General features: G+C 45.5%; 1 protein-coding gene across 1 annotated transcript; it reads right to left on the reverse strand.

Moving 5' to 3' along the window:
* Window positions 1–227: 227 nt before the first annotated feature.
* Window positions 228–21,387, reverse strand: LOC109892277 (sphingosine kinase 1). Its single transcript, XM_020484729.2, has 5 exons — window positions 20,725–21,387; window positions 11,376–11,525; window positions 7,488–7,582; window positions 7,210–7,325; window positions 228–4,215 (listed from the first exon to the last, which is right to left on the reverse strand). The coding sequence occupies exons 1-5, from the start codon at window positions 21,149–21,151 to the stop codon at window positions 3,345–3,347; spliced, it is 1,659 nt and encodes a 552-aa protein (XP_020340318.2). The 5' UTR covers window positions 21,152–21,387; the 3' UTR covers window positions 228–3,344.
* Between the last annotated feature and the right edge of the window lie 277 nt (window positions 21,388–21,664).

Consider the following 21,664-nt stretch of genomic DNA (forward strand, 5'->3'; position numbering starts at 1 on the left):
AGCTATCAGCAGTACTGACATTGGAACACTGCTATCATAAAGATAAGATTAGTCTGGTCCTACAAGCAGAACTTTAATACACCCTCAAATACACAACACCTGTAATGGACAATATTAACCACTGGGTGATCATTTTCACTTTATATAAAAACTAAAAAGACAATTAACAGTGTTGATGCTCTCTGGAAAAGATGGCTGCTAATGATGAACAAGACAGATTCTCTTGAAGAATTTGGGAATTTTATTACAATTCAGACAGTCGATACAGCATGATTCATGTATTTAGTTGTGGTTCTTACTAAATGAAACCCTGGAAAAATATAGATCTCTCTCCTACACGGTAATGATGACATAAAAAAGGACATGAATGCAATGAGAAGACTACAGCAGTATTTGAACATTAATAACAGTACTATGATGTAGTCACTCCACAGTCCACTCTACCAGCCAAGGGTACAGGACAGAGAAGATAACAGTACTATGATGTAGTCACTCCACAGTCCACCCTACCAGCCAAGGGTACAGGACAGAGAAGATAACAGTACTATGATGTAGTCACTCCACAGTCCACCCTACCAGCCAAGGGTACAGGACAGAGAAGATAACAGTACTATGATGTAGTCACTCCACAGTCCACCCTACCAGCCAAGGGTACAGGACAGAGAAGATAACAGTACTATGATGTAGTCACTCCACAGTCCACCCTACCAGCCAAGGGTACAGGACAGAGAAGATAACAGTACTATGATGTAGTCACTCCACAGTCCACCCTACCAGCCAAGGGTACAGGACAGAGAAGATAACAGTAGTTCAACACAATTGCAATTACTCCACTCAGATGTGTTGAGACCAGTTGTTTTTTATACATATTACATAACAGTCACTAGGGTCAGCCAGGGTCAGCAATGGATGTCCGCTTGTCTGTTCGGTTGAGGAGAGATTATATTCGACTGTAGAGATGATACTCAGTATACACAGTCTAGCATGAGCTACCGTACCTGAAGTGATTCAAATGGAGGTTTTTGATATTCAGATGGCAATATGACAAGTGATTGTAGTTTAATTCAAATGGCTTGTAATTGTTTTCATAACCTGGATACCAGTATGCTAGTGAATCAATGCAACCAAACATACAAATAATGAAAGTGAGCTATCATATCACATTTTATACAGTACTACTGTTGTACCATAGAAACAAATGTGCAAGTACTATGTCAGAACTTCCACCACTTGAACTGCAATGACTGGTTGAGGTAAATCCACTAGGGGGACCCCTCCCACTGCATAAAGAGCAGTGAGGTGTCCCAGAACGGGCCACATTGAAAGAATTTGCATAGCTAATCTCTCAATTTGGATATGTGCTTAAACTTGTGTATGCATGGTCTATGACCTTGTCAACACCACCAGTAGAGCCTGACAAATGAGGATTAGGTAGGTAGATAGGTATGTATGGGGTAAAAGGTACCATACAGTATGTTTAATATTATAATAACAAATGATTTATCCTGCTCCAGTCCCTTTCTCTTAATCCCTGCCTACATTTTCCTATCTACCTCAATACTCCAGTATCTCTGTACGTTGTACATTTGCTCCTGACACTGAATATAGCTTCCTCTCTTCTTTATTATGTCTTGTTTTTTCTTGTTTTTCTTCTTATGAATTATACTTTTTATATATATATACTACTGCACTGTTGGGTAGGGCTTTCAAGTTAAGCATTTCACTGTACTTGTGCATGTGACAAATAAAACAAACTTTTCTTTATCTAAAGGCATATCAAAGTCAGGTACAGGCACAGACATGGAAGATTGAAATCAGAATGGGAGAAGATAATGTTACATCTGCAGTCAGCATACCTTCAGGTAGTCATTTTAAGCATCCTTTTAGATTCATTATACAGTACATTAAAACCCTTCCACCCATATGACATTTTGAGCCAAACCAAACCAAGTGTGTGCTCTAGGATTAGTTACACCAGTAATTATTATATCTCTGGGGTGAACCCGACCTGGCATGAACTGGTGCGAGTATAATGCTCACATTTGCGCTTGTCTCTGCTCCAGTGCACTAATGCTCATCATCTCCACCCCGACAAGAAAAAGGCCCCAGTAGAGAGCGCAGCACTCTGGCCTGGTCGCTCCAACTCTTATTGATCGAATCAATGTGCAAAACCCACTGACCCATGCAGTGCTGCGTAGTGCAAAACCATGTTTCCCTTCTTAGTGTGTTTGGACAGAAAACAACAGAAATATGTAAATTATTTTATCTACAATAAAACCGTTCATAAAAATCGACAATGGTCCTTTTATCTTCAACTGCTTGTAGTTCCATCCGCTAGTATTATTCATTCACCCATAAAGCTTCAGAATAAGGACACATTAGGTGCTGATGGCTCCAACATCTTGTGTAGGAGGAGGGAGTACAACCTTAACACAGCTAGAAGGGGTCATATGTAGCAGACGAGACCATCCCCCTCCTTGCTGAGTGCTCCAGATCTGAAAGGGAGTGTCAAGCCTGTGTGTTTGTGTGTGTCAGGAAGAAGTTGGTCCAAGAAGCATGTTGGTTTGAGCTGCAGCAGCAGCAGGGTAGGAGACAGGCGAGATATATAAGAAGGTAACCTCAGCTGGCCAGGTTCCTGAACCTCCATGCTGCTTTAACACGACCTCACTAGCACCTAACCCCTTCCACCTCATCCATTAAACACAGAGGTAAAGGAGAGGTTTTCACTGGTGAGAAGGAGAAGAGTAACCTAATATCATTGGTGGAGGTCTACAATGCTGCATTCTCCAACGTTGTGCTTCTCCATAGAGAACCTACACCCATGACTCGAACAGCATATCCTGAGGGGGGAAGGCCTACATGTCAGGCCCGTGTCTCATCCTCCACAGAATGATTACGGATAGATAAATAGCGGACGTAGAGCTGGTTGCCTGCCACATCCTCGCGGGACAGAAGAATGTGCTTCTCTTCACGTGTGTCACACTCATTAAGTCAGACAGCGGAGCACACAAGGTACTCCTCAGCAGTGGGCCCCTCCCTACTAAACACACCGCTCACAACACACTATCATACACACACTGTCATACACACACACTCTTAGCTGAGACCAGCCAGCTGCAAGAACATCCATGGCTTTGACCCTGAATGAAGCATGGAGAGGAAAGGGAGGGATCTCTAAACAACAGGACACAGAGATAGATACTGAATGTATCTGTAGAAAAAAAGAGGGGGGATTTTCCAAAGGCTGATATAATGTCTTTGGCACTTTGTATATACAGTAGACAGAGTAAGAAAGGGAGCGAGAAGTAAGAGCTGTGGGGAGGACCAACTCTCTGAGTAGATTCTCAGCCTGAGATGAGCCTGGCGATTCCTTCATGAACCTGGGCCTGTACTGGCCCGTACTCCACCATCTCCCCGTCCACAGTGATCGCTCCCTCGGGGGACAGAGGCTCCAGGCGAAAGGCCTTCACCCTCTCATACACAAGGTGTGGGCAGCCAATAGCCAGGTGCCCCCCCTTCTCCATGGCCATGAAGAGTGTGAGCAGAGCTAGCCTGGAGATGCCTGCACGCACATACAACAGGTGGATGAAGCCGTCGTCTGCTGCGGCCCCAGGGGCGGCAAACAGGTCCTCAGCCAAGTGGGACTGGAACATGGCCAATACCAGTACAAAGTCTTCCTCATTCACTACTGTCCAATGATCAGGCACCGGCTGTTCCAGGTCTGCTAGGAGCGAGTCAGGAGGCCCCTTCTGGTTGACTGGTTGGGGCTCGGTCCTCATGGTTGTGATGGCAATGTTGGAGGAGTTGTGGGCGATGTTGTGGTTGGAGTTTGTGCTGTGATTGGAGTTTGTGATGTGGTTGTGGCGAGAGTTCTGATTGGGGGAGCTGTTGGGCCCACAGGGTAGAGAGGAGCAGAGGGAGGAGTTCTGGGGTGTGAAGGGAGGAGCAGGCAGGTATGCCAGCCTACCCTGATATACCTTGAGGGAGGCCAGGCGCATCAGCGTACCAACCAGGAATCGCATGGGGCCAACGAGGCGGTACTTCTCGCTCTCAATGTCGACGTCGGCCACGAAGCCCCAGGCCAGGGAGAGGAAGGAGAAGATGCGCTGGCTGGAGGCCAGGTGGACAGAGACCAGGTCCAGCTGAGTCACCAGGCCTTTACACAGCAGGAAGCCACAGCTCAGCAGCAGCTCCTTACCCCAGGCCGGGGGAGACCTGCAGGGAGTAGCAGTCAGCTCACAGTAGACTGAGGCAGTTAGGTATCAGTCTGTGGTTCAATTGAGCCAGAGCTACTCCTTCACTTAAAAGTAATGACCCTAACCCTAACTCTAGAATGGTAATACATTGTACTTACAGCAGTAACCCTAACCCTCGCCATAACCCTAACCCTAGGTTCATGTCCACATGCCAGTTAAACCCTAATCCCATTGTTTTAAAGTAACTGTCCAGTGAAAATCTCACATTTAATTTAATTCATATTCTGCTAACTCATACCCAAATAATGTTGTTGACTCGTCCTATACTCGTTTCAGTGGCCAAAGTATAACTGGGAGAAAAACTTAAACTGACCATTTCAAAAATGCTTGCTATCTCCTCATAGAGCATGATGTCATACTCCTGAGGAGGATGAGCTGGACAATCAGCAGTTTACTCACATTCATATTTTTAATGACCGGTACACTGTACACCCACACCATTCCGTTGTTGGGGTATGCCCACATCATTCTGTTGTTGGGGTATGCCCACACCATTCCGTTGTTGGGGTATGCCCACACCATTCCGTTGTTGGGGTATGCACACACCATTCCGTTGTTGGGGTATGCCCACACCATTCCGTTGTTGGGGTATGCACATACCATTCTGTTGTTGGGGTATGCCCACACCATTCCGTTGTTGGGGTATGCACACACCATTCCGTTGTTGGGGTATGCACACACCATTCCGTTGTTAGGGTATGCCCACACCATTCCGTTGTTAGGGTATGCACACACCATTCCGTTGTTGGGGTATGCACACACCATTCCGTTGTTGGGGTATGCCCACACCATTCCAACACAGAACAGCTGCTTTTTAACATTATTAATTACAATTATTTTGGAAGGAACACTATTTAACTCATATAGTAATTAATTATAGGTCATATTTCATAGAGATCTGGAAACACTGGACAGTTACAGTACTTTAAACATAACCATCTGCACTGTCTGACTGTAAGATAATGGGGTTCGGGTTGAACTGGGGTGTGGACATGAAGCTAGGGTAAGGGTTGTGGCTAGGGTAAGGGTTATGGCTAGGATAATGGTTGTGGCTAGGGTTAGCTTGGTTTGAGTTGAACTGGGGTGTGGACATGAAGCTAGGGTAAGGGTTGTGGCTAGGGTAAGGGTTATGGCTAACCCTAACCCTCGCCATAACCCTAACCCTAGGTTCATGTCCACATGCCAGTTAAACCCTAATCCCATTGTTTTAAAGTAACTGTCCAGTGAAAATCTCACATTTAATTTAATTCATATTCTGCTAACTCATACCCAAATAATGTTGTTGACTCGTCCTATACTCGTTTCAGTGGCCAAAGTATAACTGGGAGAAAAACTTAAACTGACCATTTCAAAAATGCTTGCTATCTCCTCATAGAGCATGATGTCATACTCCTGAGGAGGATGAGCTGGACAATCAGCAGTTTACTCACATTCATATTTTTAATGACCGGTACACTGTACACCCACACCATTCCGTTGTTGGGGTATGCCCACATCATTCTGTTGTTGGGGTATGCCCACACCATTCCGTTGTTGGGGTATGCCCACACCATTCCGTTGTTGGGGTATGCACACACCATTCCGTTGTTGGGGTATGCCCACACCATTCCGTTGTTGGGGTATGCACATACCATTCTGTTGTTGGGGTATGCCCACACCATTCCGTTGTTGGGGTATGCACACACCATTCCGTTGTTGGGGTATGCACACACCATTCCGTTGTTAGGGTATGCCCACACCATTCCGTTGTTAGGGTATGCACACACCATTCCGTTGTTGGGGTATGCACACACCATTCCGTTGTTGGGGTATGCACACACCATTCCGTTGTTGGGGTATGCCCACACCATTCCGTTGTTGGGGTATGCACACACCATTCCGTTGTTAGGGTATGCCCACACCATTCCAACACAGAACAGCTGCTTTTTAACATTATTAATTACAATTATTTTGGAAGGAACACTATTTAACTCATATAGTAATTAATTATAGGTCATATTTCATAGAGATCTGGAAACACTGGACAGTTACAGTACTTTAAACATAACCATCTGCACTGTCTGACTGTAAGATAATGGGGTTCGGGTTGAACTGGGGTGTGGACATGAAGCTAGGGTAAGGGTTGTGGCTAGGGTAAGGGTTATGGCTAGGATAATGGTTGTGGCTAGGGTTAGCTTGGTTTGAGTTGAACTGGGGTGTGGACATGAAGCTAGGGTAAGGGTTGTGGCTAGGGTAAGGGTTATGGCTAGGATAATGGTTGTGGCTAGGGTTAGCTTGGTTTGGGTTGAACTGGGGTGTGGACATGAAGCTAGGGTAAGGGTTGTGGCTAGGGTAAGGGTTATGGCTAGGATAATGGTTGTGGCTAGGGTTAGCTTGGTTTGAGTTGAGTTGAACTGGGGTGTGGACATGAAGCTAGGGTAAGGGTTGTGGCTAGGGTAAGGGTTATGGCTAGGATAATGGTTGTGGCTAGGGTTAGCTTGGTTTGAGTTGAGTTGAACTGGGGTGTTAGGGTTAGGGTTGTTCATAGGCTGCAAAGCTTTATTCAACTGTGATAGATATCTGATGTTATACAACTCGCTGTGTATTTTGTTGTTGTTTTTCTGTTGACGTTGTATATTTAGGGGGTTCATATTTCACAAACTGGCAGTAATAAAGGCGGTCCAGACACTACCTCAGTAGTAGTCCACTGAATTTCCAGTTGCTCTAGAACCCATTACATCACTCCATTAAAAGTAGCTATCAGCTACCCTCAAATAATGACTCTTCTTGGACTTTATGAAGTGTGAAGCTGAAGCAGACACTATCTCTCTCCCTTGTCTCTGGAGAAATGTGCCTACTCTGCCCAGTCAGCTAATGTGATAATTACATCCATAGAAAAGGGATAAATCACCTTCTTTGTCGCATTCCATTCTACTGTACTCTATGCATTTAAATGTCTCATTAGTGGACTTACTTAGTGTAGTGGTGGACAGAGGCTGCCAGGGCGTTGCCCGAGCCCCCTGGTAAGATGCCCAGTGGGGTTTGGATGGCCTCCTCCCAGTCCTCTCTCTCCAGAAGACCATTCAACACCTGACCGGACAGGGAAACACACACAAACAGCATCAGGCCACGACCCTCCAACTGAGAGTAGTACCCCACAAACCCCACTGCTTATTCAAACAGTCTTACGGAAACTTTAGACAAGTTAGCTATGCTGGAAATGTGTTCATGCAGTGTCTATACTTGGCGCACCTCGAACAGCAGCCCGTCCCCTGACAGGATGACCAGAGCGTCCCACTGTGACAGATCAGTCTCTCTCACCAGGTCCCTCGCATGGTTCTGGTGCTCTATGGGGGACAGAGAGAAACGCCATGAGAGAGAGGGACAGGGAGGAGGGAGGAAAGAGAGAAGGAATAAGGTCCGAGAGATGGCCTCCCTTCACCAGAAGCCCCCAGGGAGGGATCAGTGGGATGGGAGAGAAAAAGGATTAAATTTCCCTCTATCAGTCCATACATATCATTAGACCGTGCAGTGGCTATTCAACTGGCCGATGGCAGTCTTCAAAGCAGCAGGCCTTAGTGCAAACATCTGCCACTGCTGTGATAGTTGATGTGACGACTGGGGCCGACTCTGTTTGTTTAGTGGAGTTTTATTGGAGATGTCCTTGAGACAGTCGCGCTGCAGGGGCTCTTATTGGATCCCCCCTAAGCACACTGTCTAGCACAGTTCTGCCAGCTGAGACGTGTGTTCTACAGCAAATATCAGCTCTGCTAAAGGCAGTACTGTGTTTGTTTGTTTTTGCAATTGTGTGTCTCTGTGGGTGTGTTGAGGCATTGTCATCACAAGGGCATTACTTTTCTGCTTGAGTTACCGTATGTGTTGAGGTTTGAAAAATGACCAGACACTCCATTACTACATCCACCCCCCCCTCTTCCTCCTCTTCTCCTCCTCTCCTAGCATAACATATACCTGTCCCCTAGCCCTCCCTCACCCACTGAGTTTCCTTTAAGTCCATGCTGTTTGGTATGTATGGGGAGACTGAGAGCGGAGTGATGTGGTCCTGTGCTGTCAGGCAAAAGCAGAGGGAGGCTGCTGCGGCTGACTCAGCACTCTATGCTGCTGGCTGGAGGCTGAGGCTGCACTTCCCAGCCCTCTCCTTATTCACGGGGTCACTGCCACACACAAACACACATAGACAGGGGCTACCTCACTATCTCTTGACTTTCTGGATTTGATGTAATCCTCTCTTCTGATGAGCTATAGCTTGGTAGCTACTCTCTGTTAATGTGATATGAACCAAGGTCCCTTTTGGGTTAGGATGATACATATCACATTAGATGCCCAATATAACGTTTTTCTGCTCTCAGTTTCTGAATACATACCTACTTGAACATTGAACTGTTTTCCACATGAGCTCCCTCAGTTTCTGAGGGAGACACACATGCAGGTGCACACAAACACATGAACACACACCACAGAAAACCACAGATTTACTCCCTCGCTGAAAGACGATCCTCTCAGTGTGCCTTAGTCCTCTGGCATAGACTAGTAGATGACATGATAGTTCTGCAGGGCTCCATTCTCTAAGTGGAGGCAGGCAGGGCAGCGAGGTGGTGCTGGTTAATCCACTCAGACAGGCTAGCTACAGTACCCAGGCAGGGCAGCGAGGTGGCGCCGGTTAATCCACTCAGACAGGCTAGCTACAGTACCCAGGCAGGGCAGCGAGGTGGTGCTGGTTAATCCACTCAGACAGGCTAGCTACAGTACCCAGGCAGGGCAGCGAGGTGGTGCTGGTTAATCCACACAGACAGGCTAGCTACAGTACCCAGGCAGGGCAGCGAGGTGGTGCTGGTTAATCCACTCAGACAGGCTAGCTACAGTACCCAGGCAGGGCAGCGAGGTGGCGCTGGTTAATCCACTCAGACAGGCTAGCTACAGTACCCAGGCAGGGCAGCGAGGTGGTGCTGGTTAATCCACTCAGACAGGCTAGCTACAGTACCCAGGCAGGGCAGCGAGGTGGTGCTGGTTAATCCACTCAGACAGGCTAGCTACAGTACCCAGGCAGGGCAGTGAGGTGGCGCCGGTTAATCAACTCAGACAGGCTAGCTACAGTACCCAGGCAGGGCAGCGAGGTGGTGCCGGTTAATCCACTCAGACAGGCTAGCTACAGTACCCAGGCAGGGCAGCGAGGTGGTGCCGGTTAATCCACTCAGACAGGCTAGCTACAGTACCCAGGCAGGGCAGCGAGGTGGTGCTGGTTAATCCACTCAGACAGGCTAGCTACAGTACCCAGGCAGGGCAGCGAGGTGGCGCAGGTTAATCCACTCAGACAGGCTAGCTACAGTACCCAGGCAGGGCAGCGAGGTGGCGCCGGTTAATCCACTCAGACAGGCTAGCTACAGTACCCAGGCAGGGCAGCGAGGTGGTGCTGGTTAATCCACTCAGACAGGCTAGCTACAGTACCCAGGCAGGGCAGCGAGGTGGTGCTGGTTAATCCACTCAGACTGGCTAGCTACAGTACCCAGGCAGGGCAGCGAGGTGGTGCTGGTTAATCCACTCAGACAGGCTAGCTACAGTACCCAGGCAGGGCAGCGAGGTGGCGCCGGTTAATCCACTCAGACAGGCTAGCTACAGTACCCAGGCAGGGCAGTGAGGTGGCGCTGGTTAATCCACTCAGACAGGCTAGCTACAGTACCCAGGCAGGGCAGCGAGGTGGTGCTGGTTAATCCACTCAGACAGGCTAGCTACAGTACCCAGGCAGGGCAGCGAGGTGGTGCTGGTTAATCCACTCAGACAGGCTAGCTACAGTACCCAGGCAGGGCAGCGAGGTGGTGCTGGTTAATCCACTCAGACAGGCTAGCTACAGTACCCAGGCAGGGCAGCGAGGTGGTGCTGGTTAATCCACTCAGACAGGCTAGCTACAGTACCCAGGCAGGGCAGCGAGGTGGTGCTGGTTAATCCACTCAGACAGGCTAGCTACAGTACCCAGGCAGGGCAGCGAGGTGGTGCTGGTTAATCCACTCAGACAGGCTAGCTACAGTACCCAGGCAGGGCAGCGAGGTGGCGCCGGTTAATCCACTCAGACAGGCTAGCTACAGTACCCAGGCAGGGCAGCGAGGTGGTGCTGGTTAATCCACTCAGACAGGCTAGCTACAGTACCCAGGCAGGGCAGCGAGGTGGCGCCGGTTAATCCACTCAGACAGGCTAGCTACAGTACCCAGGCAGTGGAGGGGAAGCAGTGCTAGCAGTGGTATTCTCCCAGCTCCCAGCAGTCCCAGGACGGCATCGTCACGCCGACCATCGGTAATTAGACTGTCTTTTTTCATCAACACCCAGATGCTAACCTGGGGCCTGGGTCCCCTGGGACTGAACTCACACTCTTTCTCCTCTCTCTCTGTTCTCTCCATTTTCAGTTGTTTCAAAGATTAAGAAGGCATTGAACAACTCATAGGTGTCTTGGTGATGGTTTGTAACGCTGGCAGAGATAGCTTCTTGTCAGCTATACTGGGTGATGGTGAAGTATAGGTGGTGGAGTTAATGTGTAGCTGAAGTGATTTTTAAAAGTCTTTCTGACTCCTTGGATTGTTCCTGCTGCTCAAAGATACCTGACTTTTATTCAGTGAAAGGTTATGCAGAGTTCAGTGACTTTGAACTCACTGCTACTGTTAGTGAAAAGCAGTTGAGAGTAGTTGAGAGCAGGGGATCCGACAAGGATTGCGTACACACAGTCAAACACTGTGTGTGTGTGTGTGTGTGTGTGTGTGTGTGTGTGTGTGTGTGTGTGTGTGTGTGTGTGTGTGTGTGTGTGTGTGTGTGTGTGTGTGTGTGTGTGTGTGTGCGTGCGTGCGTGCTCGTGCGTGCGTGCTCGTGCGTGTGTACGCAATCAGGACAGTGAGATAATAGGGCTCAAGCAGGTAGATGTGTAAGGGACTGAGTGTTGACCAGTGTGTGTAGTGGACTGACCAGTGATGACCAATGTGTAGGGGACTGACCAGTGATAACCAGTGTGTGTAGGGGACTGACCAGTGATGACCAGTGTGTAGGGGACTGACCAGTGATGACCAGTGTGTGTAGGGGACTGACCAGTGATGACCAATGTGTAGGGCACTGAACAGTGATGACCAATGTGTAGGGACTGACCAGTGATGACCAATGTGTAAGGGACTGAAGCCTCGGTGAGCATGGGCTCGATTTGCCCGGAGAAAAGCTGGAGAGCCTGGCCCCGCCCACTCTGGGGGTTCACCAGAACCATGATCCTGCAGGGCCGCCGTACCTCATAGTACTTCACATCTGAGAGAGAGAGAGAGAGAGAGAGAGAGAGAGAGAGAGAGAGAGAGAGAGAGAGAATAGAAAAAGAGAGCAATGGAGTGAAAGATGTAGATAAACAGAAGAGGGAAAAATGAATAGTTTGTGAGTTGGTATTCTCAAGTTGTCATGGGAATAATTGCTCCACTTAATTTTCTAGTATCAAGGAAACATCAATCATGCAACTCTCCATTGTCTTCCAAAATGTTTTTCTGACATCAATCTCAGACATGTCAAAGAGGTTATGAAAGGAGTCTCTACCCTCTCGATCCCTTGGCAGAAAACCATTGTTCAAAAAGATAGCATTAAACAGTGATGCCAAGGGCAGTGACACCATTCACTCACAGATGGTGCTTAACATTATTGTTTTTGTGATCCACTTATTTTCCCCCAGAAATGTAAGTCTAACAAAACACAATGCCACCTCAACTCATTCGCCTAATGTTGTAGTTGAAGATATGCTCCGGAACTTTTAAATCTCCCGCTTTGGGCTGGATGTGTCAATCTGCAGTTTTGCCTAAATTAGCCACAAATCCCTAGTTTTAAAGCGACAGTTTTTCTGTGCTGTGCCATTTTCCCTACATTTTCCCACACGTGAGCCAGACACCTAGAAATTTGAGTTTCAGCCAATGAGCTTCAGCCCCCTGCAATATGAGTGAAAGCTAGCAAGATGCACACAGAGCAGAGCGAGAGAGAAAGCAATGACGTGGTGCACATATCTGCACATATGTGAGGTAGTACACCATTTTCGGGGATCACTTTTGGCTCATGAGTGCTCCTTTCAGAACTACTGGCTAAAACGTATACACAAGTACCAGAGAATTTATTTAAGTAATGCTACTCTGTTATGATCTGTGTGGTTATCTTTAGAATTATTACCAGACACCAACGGAATAATTAAAAGCTGGCAGAACTTGTTCAGATGTTGCAGAGCGCCATGAGAGATCATTTCAGAGACAGTTGTTTTTAACTCAGGATGAACTCCTAGCCTCTGATACTGTAGTTACTGTAGATGCCCTTGTCTTTCTGCACACTGTCTTCTAAATCATAAGAGAGATTTAGGGCTGTCCCCGACAAAAACAAATCTTAGTCGAGAGTCGTCTGTTCTTTCGACCAATAGATTGTTCCAAATGTAAAAACATGTATTTTTCCATTTATAGACACACCCTATGTTTGAATAAAAACAACTATATGCAGGCTACTTAGCTTGTCTGATGCTTTAAGCACTGCGATTAAAAATGAAGACACACAAATTACTAAAGAGGAAGCCAGAGATCAATAAGCCTAACCTGTTCCTGACCCGACCCTCCTCTTCTCGCTGCTGCTGGGCTTCGCAGATTCTGCCATTATGCTCCTGAAGTTGCCAGTAATAGAATACACCAGCGGTTGGCAGCCTTTTCCATTTGGAGTGCCAAGTTATCATACCATTTCTCCTGATCTGCGTGCCAGTTATGATTTTCATATGCACATATTCGTGGAAAAGTTTAATTTAATTTATATTGAAGTCCTCGTGTCTCAAAATCAATGTCATGTGGTTAATCACAATTCTATCTAAATGAAAATTAATCAAATAAAAAATAACTTCTATTGCCATTGCCAATATGTAAAAATATCCTGGGCTCTAAGAGTTTCCCAAACAGACACAGCTGTAGGCTATTTGCGCAAGTGATAAGAATTAATCAGGCAGGCCTATTTTATGACGTTTCAACCGGATCAGAGCATGAGATTTTTTCACCCTTTCATGCTGAGTGGTTATCAAAAGGGAGCGAATTTCTCAATTAGGCTACGTTAAGGAACTATTGTGATTCTCAATGGATGTAAAAACAGAGTGTTTATTTGCTGTTTGAGGCGAAGGAAAGATGACTTTGAGAAGCTCCACAGTGATTGTGAGTTAAGACAATCAGAAATAGTATCAGATCCCCAAATGGGCACATTTATAGGCCTACATTTGTTTGCAGGCCAGGTAGCCTAGACCTACTTCTATGTGTAATCAGGTGCATGTCTTTACTCAAGATTGACAGGAGCGCTTCAAACAAAAGACAGTGAATATATTGACAACTCGGAAATGGAATGAAATAAACCAAAACTTAGGATGTGCATTCTGCCAACAACGTTTCCACTCCTACAATGACAACGGTAAGACTGTAATAATAATATCGTTTTTAGCACCTGGTATTCCCAGGCGATCTCCCGTCCCGGTACTAACCAGGCCCGACAGTCACAAGCATATTTTTTTTTACCCCGTTTTCTCCCCAAATTAGGTCCCTTGGCTCATCTCTGCAACTCCTCAATTGCTCGGGAGAGGCGAAGGTCCTCCGAAACATGACCCACCTTGCCGCCTACTTCTTATCACACTGCTCACTTAACCCGGATGTCAGCCGCACCAATGTGTCAGAGGAAACTCCGTTCAACTGATGACCGGACTCAGCTTGCAGGCACCCGGCCCTGTCACAAGTAGTTGCTAGAGCACGATGAGCCAAGGGAAGCCGGACCGGTCACCCTCCCATACCCCAGATGGCCAATTGTGAGCAGTCCTATGGGGCTCACGGTCACGGCTGGTTGTGACACAGCCTGGGATCGAACCCCAGGCTGTAGTGATGCCTCAGTACTGCGGTGCAGTGCTTTTTGACCGCTGTGCCACCCAGGACCTGTAATTATGATAAGATATTGAATGTATTAACATAAATTACCATAAACAAACAAACATTCCAAATGAGAAATTATGGTAATTAATACTGTGGTCTGCCATCCCTGAGGCCTCAAAATGGATTAGTCCACATAATTTATTTTTTATATATTTGCCACTGCTCGACTAAAACAATCTTGGTCAAGCAACAGCCTATCGACCAAACAATCGACCAATCGACTAATTGGGGTCATCCTTACAGAGATTACACTTGTTTGTGGTTATGAGTAGTACTTCAGACTCAAATGAACCCTGTCAGACATTATCAATACCGGATCAAGGTTGGCAGTTGAGCATTATCCTCTGAACCCTGCATGTGCCACATGCGGAAGCAACTTCTCACCAGTGAGTGTGAGTCCGGTTCTGCTGGGCATTGGGACTGGTCCCATGGGCCTAATTGGACCCCTGGGAGCAGTGAAACAGCCATCGCGCTGCTCTGTGAATTCCATCCTGTAGCCTCATGCCAACAGGACTGGCACCAGTACACCCTTACCCTGCTGTGCCACTGTCCCTCCACACAAGGCCCCTCTGTCTGGTTCATGCCCAGTGCCGTCTGAGCGGAAATGGCCTCCCCTGTCCCTGCCCAGAAATCCAATTACCAGCCGGCTGACCTGGAGTGGCACCTCCTACTCATTTGGCTCCTGTGCAGGGACAGCAGAGGTACCAAAATATCTCAAAGTGAAGTGTGACTCCATCAGAAACAGCAGTATTAAGACAGTATCAAAACACAGTCTTGCTAACTCTTCCCCATTCATACAAAGGGTTGCCATTGTATTTTTTTCTTCACACTACACAATGTGGCTTTTATACACAAAAGGCTCTCTCTACATGTCTTTCAGACACAATGGTGGATGCTGCCTTTAGGTACATAACTTTTAGGGTCCGTTTTTCCACTCAAGTGAGGTCAAATGAGCTCTATAAAATGCTCTCAATACAATGAGCCAAATAAAGGCTTCGATAAAACAGTTCAGGGATGACAGAACAATCGCTGCCTCCTCAGGGGTCAAAGCCAATGCTGTAGTCCTTGTGCCTCAAATACAGAGGCGGTTTAACATCCTCCCCTGACAGCTTGTGAGTAGGAATTCAGCACCGCCTTTACCACCACAGAACATGAGATATTTCCATGTAAGCAATATCATGCTCTGCTGTATTCTGCTGTGTTTCCTGTCTCCTGACTACTTCAGTCTCCTGTAGCAGTACATTAATGGTTGCTTGGGGCTAAAACTAAAAACGCAATCTAGATGTTGGTCTACTCATTAACTTGGTAACGCTACTTTCAAACATAGGGCCTCCCATTGTTCAAAAGCCTTCAGCTCCCAGGAGCCTCTGAGTATATGTCGAGGAAGCATTTCCATGGTTCCTGGGTCAATAAGAGGTGGGCTCTAACATATGTGCTCACAGGTGATCTAATCAGTCAAAGACCGGTTATCATTATTAGGTCTATCTATGGTAAAATTGGGTATAGAAAACATATCGAGTTGACATTAAAAGAAGTGTACGTTTGTGCACCTATGGACAGCAACTAGAAATACTGTACAGCTCTGTATTTCACTTATCACAGGAAAAAAAACTCCTTCACATGGATACAGTACGAAAGCAAAGCTATCCGAATTGAAGTTGGTTATCAGAGCTTGATAGTTACAAAGGTTTCAGTAGCAGGCATACAGGGTTCATTATAGCATTGTTTACACCTTGCGCTAACATGTGATCTGATCAATATGATCCAATAACTATGTGATCAAGGTTTGTTGTGTCTACACATTGTATTAAAATGTGTCTCTTATCCGTTCACTGTGTCCGCATTGTGACCAGATTAGCTGGTGCCTCCCTGTAAGCAAATTATTTGACAGATATTCTTTCAAAATAACATGAATGTATTTATTTTAAGACAATTACTGATGCTGTAAATCAATGGTGGTATCTGTCATTGATGTTTGAGGCTGGTATAATGATAATTTAAATAGTTTGACCATTCCAGATCTGTTTACACTTGACTGATATCCAGACAAAATCCGTGCCTGACTACCTCAGGAAGATCTGATTACAATCAAATCACAATGTGTCTTTTCATCGTCTACACCTGTCTGAAAAATGTGGGCACAATCAGAATGTTGACAAGATCAGGACAAAAGGCGCATGCTAGAACTAGGTATGAACAGGGCTTCTGTTGCAGGTGGTGATCTTCACCAGTCAAGTTGGTTACAGAAACAGTGTGGACCCTAAATGAGGAGCTAAGTCATATTTTGTAACATGCTGCCCAGAGTCATTTCTGTGGAAACAACCTTTTAGGTCCTGTGTGTGCGTGCGTGTGTGTGTGTGTATGTGTATGTGTGTGTGTGTGTGTGTGTGTGTGTGTGTGTGTGTATGAGTGTGTGTGTGTGTGTGTGTGTGTGTGTGTGTGTGTGTGTGTGTGTGTGTGTGTGTGTGTGTGTGTGTGTGTGTGTGTGTGTGTGTGTGTGTGTGTGTGTGTGTGTGTGTGTGTGTGTGTGTGTGTGTGTGTGTGCGTGGTTAAGTGCCTGTGGGCAGACGTGACCCTGACTCATGCTGAAGGGCTGTCTGACAAGCAAGCTAGTGTGTGTGTTTCTCTGAGGAAATGAGTAAACAGAGAGGTGAGGTGGCTGAGTGTGAGTACTAACAAGTACTGAGGCTGGGATCAAATGAATGGAACTGATTAGCTGATCAACTTTGCTGTGTATATTCAATCTATTACTAAAGCAATAAATATAGCATTACTAAATACATGAATTTAGAACATAATATATCTCATTATGTCCACACATTATTGCATTATTGCTATGACACATCACTATAAGTGAAAACTAGCCAGAACACTGAGGAAAACCAAATACAATGCTGGTAGAAATGGCTTTAAGTGAAAGCTTGCTGTCTCAGGTGTCCCCAAGGTGTAACACTACCTCCATGACTCAGACATAGCTGGCATATCTGCAAACAAGCTTGAGTGAGTCCAAGATTAGGGTTGGGGGTTAGACACCCAGCCCACAGAGGTAGAGCCTGGGGCCCTGACAGCCTGTCACAGGCAGGCCTGTCTGAGGGAAAAGGGCAGGAGATGAGGGCTCCGGGGGACCAGCCTGGCTAGGGTGAGAGGCCACTGATGTAGCAAGGGCACCGTTCAGCTCTTGTCTCCATCACTGAGAGACACTGGGGCATCAGCAGAGCATTGGGCCGTAGGGCGATATCACAGTGACAGATACATACTCTCTCCGTGGAACACACACAGAGAGACAACATTTTGACGTTTTAAAGCTAATTTCCTGCAATTTGACACATTTTGCCATGGCTTATGTTGTGTTCTTATGCTATCTGAGTGACTCAAACATTATAACAAAATCAATGGGGGCCATGACATTTTTTTTTACATTTTAGATTCTCCCTGAGTTTTTATTTTGGTGATTGTTAGTTCTCAAAGATGATCTTATTTAAAAATATATAGGTCCATTATCTTTTCTATCTGGTTTTAGTCATATAAGTTCACACTGAAAACATTTTACCTTCCTGAAAGTCAAGACAGACTGAATTTCCTTACAAAAATGCAGACATTCATTTTATGGTACCTCTAAGCATTGCAAATAGCAGGATATTACCTTCCATGGCCTTTGATGTGCAAAGGTACATCACATTGTTTGAGGATTTCATTATTTACACCTCATTCAGTCCGATATGACCTGGCTGTGACAGGAACTGAATGGTAGACAGCAGATACTTAAACACACACTGTGCAGTCCTTACACAGTCAAGCTGTGACTGAACCACAAAAAAACTGCTGGAAAAGGAATATCTAGCATCTAGTCTCAACAAATTGATGTGGTATTATGCACTGAAAGTGTCTGATAGCTTTCCCTAAACATTAACCTTATAGGAAAAAAAGAAATTACCTTCTTAATCCAACCTATCCAGCTGCATCACCAGATAAAATGAAATGAATTAACATAAATATCCCTTCAGGGATTAGTCGGTCCCTCAGACTTTCATACAACCTCTGACTTTCATACGCCCTCTGTCCCTCATACATTAAGGTCACTAATTAGTAAAGAACTCCCCTCACCTGGTTGTCTAGGGCTTAATTGAAAGGCAAAACAAAAACCTGCAGACACTAGGCCCTCCATGGAATGAGTTTGGCACCCTTGCTCCAGAACAAAAATGTATGTGGCGTATTTTGTTGCATCTATTAGCTTCCCATTACTCATTTAAAACACATAATATATTCTGTTGAATACTGTATTATTGTCTGGCCCGAATCTTGAATGCTAAAAAAAACCATATCAATTAATGATATCATTGCATTATGCAGTAGTCACTGTACTACAGATGGAGAAGCCTTCTTGTACTATAGAGCAGGAATCCTGAGTCATGCCACAGTTCATCAATTGTTAGCATTTCAATGGCTTATCATCAGTGGCTATCGAAAGACACTTCATTAATATGTGCGAATTGACATTTTAAAAATGTTCTTTGGTGGCTTTTGAAGTCCAGCAGGCCAGAGAGAATGCTACCAGTTACCTCTCAGGTCAGGTTACCATCTGTCTTCTTGGCAAAGCTCTGAAACTCCAACTCCTGCTGGCTCCAGGCCTAAGGTGCAACTCACACAAAGACCCTTGTCTCAGTTGCCTTGGACACCTAAAGGGCAATTCAAGGGGCGACCTCATTCCTTATTCCACCAACACCTGACTCCATTTCTGGCAACCAACATTCCAAATCCGTCACTGCCAAATCAAATATCCGTTTCCTCTAGAACTATGCCACTGAGGGGTCTAGAGAGTGCCCCTAAGCATGGGCCCCTAAGCATGGCCCCTAAGCAGATAATAGGCAGGCACCCTTGTTTTATGGACAATTATCTTCACTCTGTGTAATGGGAAATATTTAAGATGAAAAAAGTTGCTATTCAGTTAAGATAATTAACACAATGCTTAGCATATGTATATGTTTTCCCGTTCTGTAATACATGATTTCCAGTGCTCTATTTATGATACTCATTTGTGTAGGGGTTGATGGTCACTAGACCTGTCACTGAATGTTATGGATTGTTCTCATATCGTTCGATAGTGATTGATGCCAGAGCTACTGAAGAAACAACGACTAGGGACACAATGACATTATGAACACTGTGTGATTCTGTAGCAGATGGCAAAGTCACTGTCTTTTATTTTGACTTCATTACAAGGCTCTCGGGCTGATGTTTAGAGAATATTTGCTACTGTTTGATTAATATATAAGTGCCTTCTCAGAGAAGGACCGTTAGAAGTTTTTTATGTTTCTATGCTGGAGGGTGTCTCCTTCTTGCAACTTAAACCGATTAGATTTATGATTGACTATATCCTCGACAGCTCTCCCTTTTGTTCAGATGGAAATTCCCTTACATTCTGCCTATTTAGGCCCTTGGCACATGCACTCCTATCTTATTTGCGTGACTGTTCTTGTCTATCAGCCTATCAGTGTTTTGTTCCTTGTCATGTTCTATGTTTTTGTGTGGAGCCCAGGAAGAATAGCTGCTGCTTCGCAAGAGCTAATGGGGATTCGAATAAACTAATAAAACCAATCTAATAATGCAATTTAGCGAAGCACACATTAATGTGAGACATTTCATCTTGTAGCAATAACTTGGATAAACTCAATTCAAGATAATGTGCAATATTTTGACAGAATGTCATATGCATAGTATTTTGCATATGGCTCTCCCTGTGGCAGCTTCATCCACACCAAATGATCTCCTCAGTGAGTGATAACTGGGTAACTAGCATCAGCAGCACTCTGTTTCATGTTCAGAACTGATTCAGTAGGGTCAGTCGGGTCTATGACATGGACTGAAGATTTCAAAAGCAGGCATTTGAATACGGTTGTGTTGTAATAAGGGTTTTCCTGATCCAAGACAACCGGCATAAGCACCATTAGATGAAAAACAATCACTTGAGTACTTGGGTTCAGCTATGTTGCTTTTGCGATGACTTAATTACCCCTGACAAATTATACAGAAATTTCACAGTTGCAAATCTATACAAATGATTTCACTCTTGAGAAAGGTAACTGGCAGTCATCCTCCCACAGCAGGTAATGCTGGTTCTTGGGTGTGAGAGATTAAAGACATTCCATTTCCAGGACATTCCATTTCCTTCTCCAAGTTTACCCAGTCAGTTGGCACTTAAGCCTATCATATTCTATAGAAACCGAGTAAGCAGGTTGTGAATTACTGGACCTTAGGTGCAGTATGGGATAAAGGGGATGGAAAGTTACCCTCACATTTTGAACTGAATTTATAAGCCCCATTTCCATGGGCAAAGTATACAATTCCTCTCGAAATAAATGAGGAAACATATAGACCCACAGTACATCGCAATGATGACAGACTTTTCAGGTTATCCATATAAATAGCCTAGAGTTTGATGCCATTTGGCAAAATTAAATTAGAACCTACGCCCTCATCAAACATAACTATACCAGAAAGAAACAACAGTTTTATTTAAACTATGCAGCCTTTCTTCTCACCATGTCGTCGGGGTATCTGGCGGATAGAAGCCTCTCTGATGGCACGCGCCCATCTCTCTGCCTCTTGAAGATTGGTGAGAGGGTCCTGGACCAGTGCGACCCGAAAGCACTGCTCTACTTTCTGCCGGGCCATGCCTGTGCTTATCCATCGCCTCTTGAACGGGTAGAAATAGGCTGTAAAGAACGCCCCAACGTCCGCTTCGTCCTCCACTTTATAAGCCCGGCAGCCAAGACAGTCAGCTAAATGGAAAACCACCTCATCCTGTTCAAGTGACGATGATATCTTTTGTATAGTGAGAGCACTCTCAGTCAAGCTCACAGAATATCTGACCTTTGAATTGAGCGAGTCCGTGAATTCTCCATAAAGCACTTCCACGACACCATTGCGCTGACGGGATGGGTCCGGTTCGGCCATGTCGTTATCCATCCCGTGGACGATGTGATCCGCAGATCGGCGTGCGGTTGATGAGGATGACTGCGGCTGGCTGCCTCTGCCTGTTTGACTGCTGTTGGACCCGGAGTCAACCAGCTGTTTTCCTTGTTGAAAGGTCTCTCCCTAGTGACTAAAAGGGGAATCACACACTGAGAAATTAAAGTTGGACAAGGTGCCCCATGTCAGGAATCCACCTCTTCTCATGGAATATAATAAATGTTTAGCATCGTGAGCAAATATTAGCAAAGCGGTAAATAACCAATTTTGCTGCAGGCTAATGGTTACATTGTTGATCAGTTAGGCCTATTTACCGCTTTGCTATTTACCTCGTGGAATATGAATAGGCTAGGCTACTTCAAGGCCCTATTTTACCAGTAGCAAATAATATGATCTTTTGATGTTAGAATATTATTAGGAAAGACGAGATGCAATGCTTTAGATTGATTACTCTCTTATAGCCTCACCAAATGCAATTAGGTATTTTCAAACCAAGGCACTCATTTGTCT

The sequence above is a fragment of the Oncorhynchus kisutch genome, linkage group LG6 (assembly GCF_002021735.2).
Source record: "Oncorhynchus kisutch isolate 150728-3 linkage group LG6, Okis_V2, whole genome shotgun sequence".
Classification (NCBI taxonomy): Eukaryota; Metazoa; Chordata; class Actinopteri; order Salmoniformes; family Salmonidae; genus Oncorhynchus; species Oncorhynchus kisutch.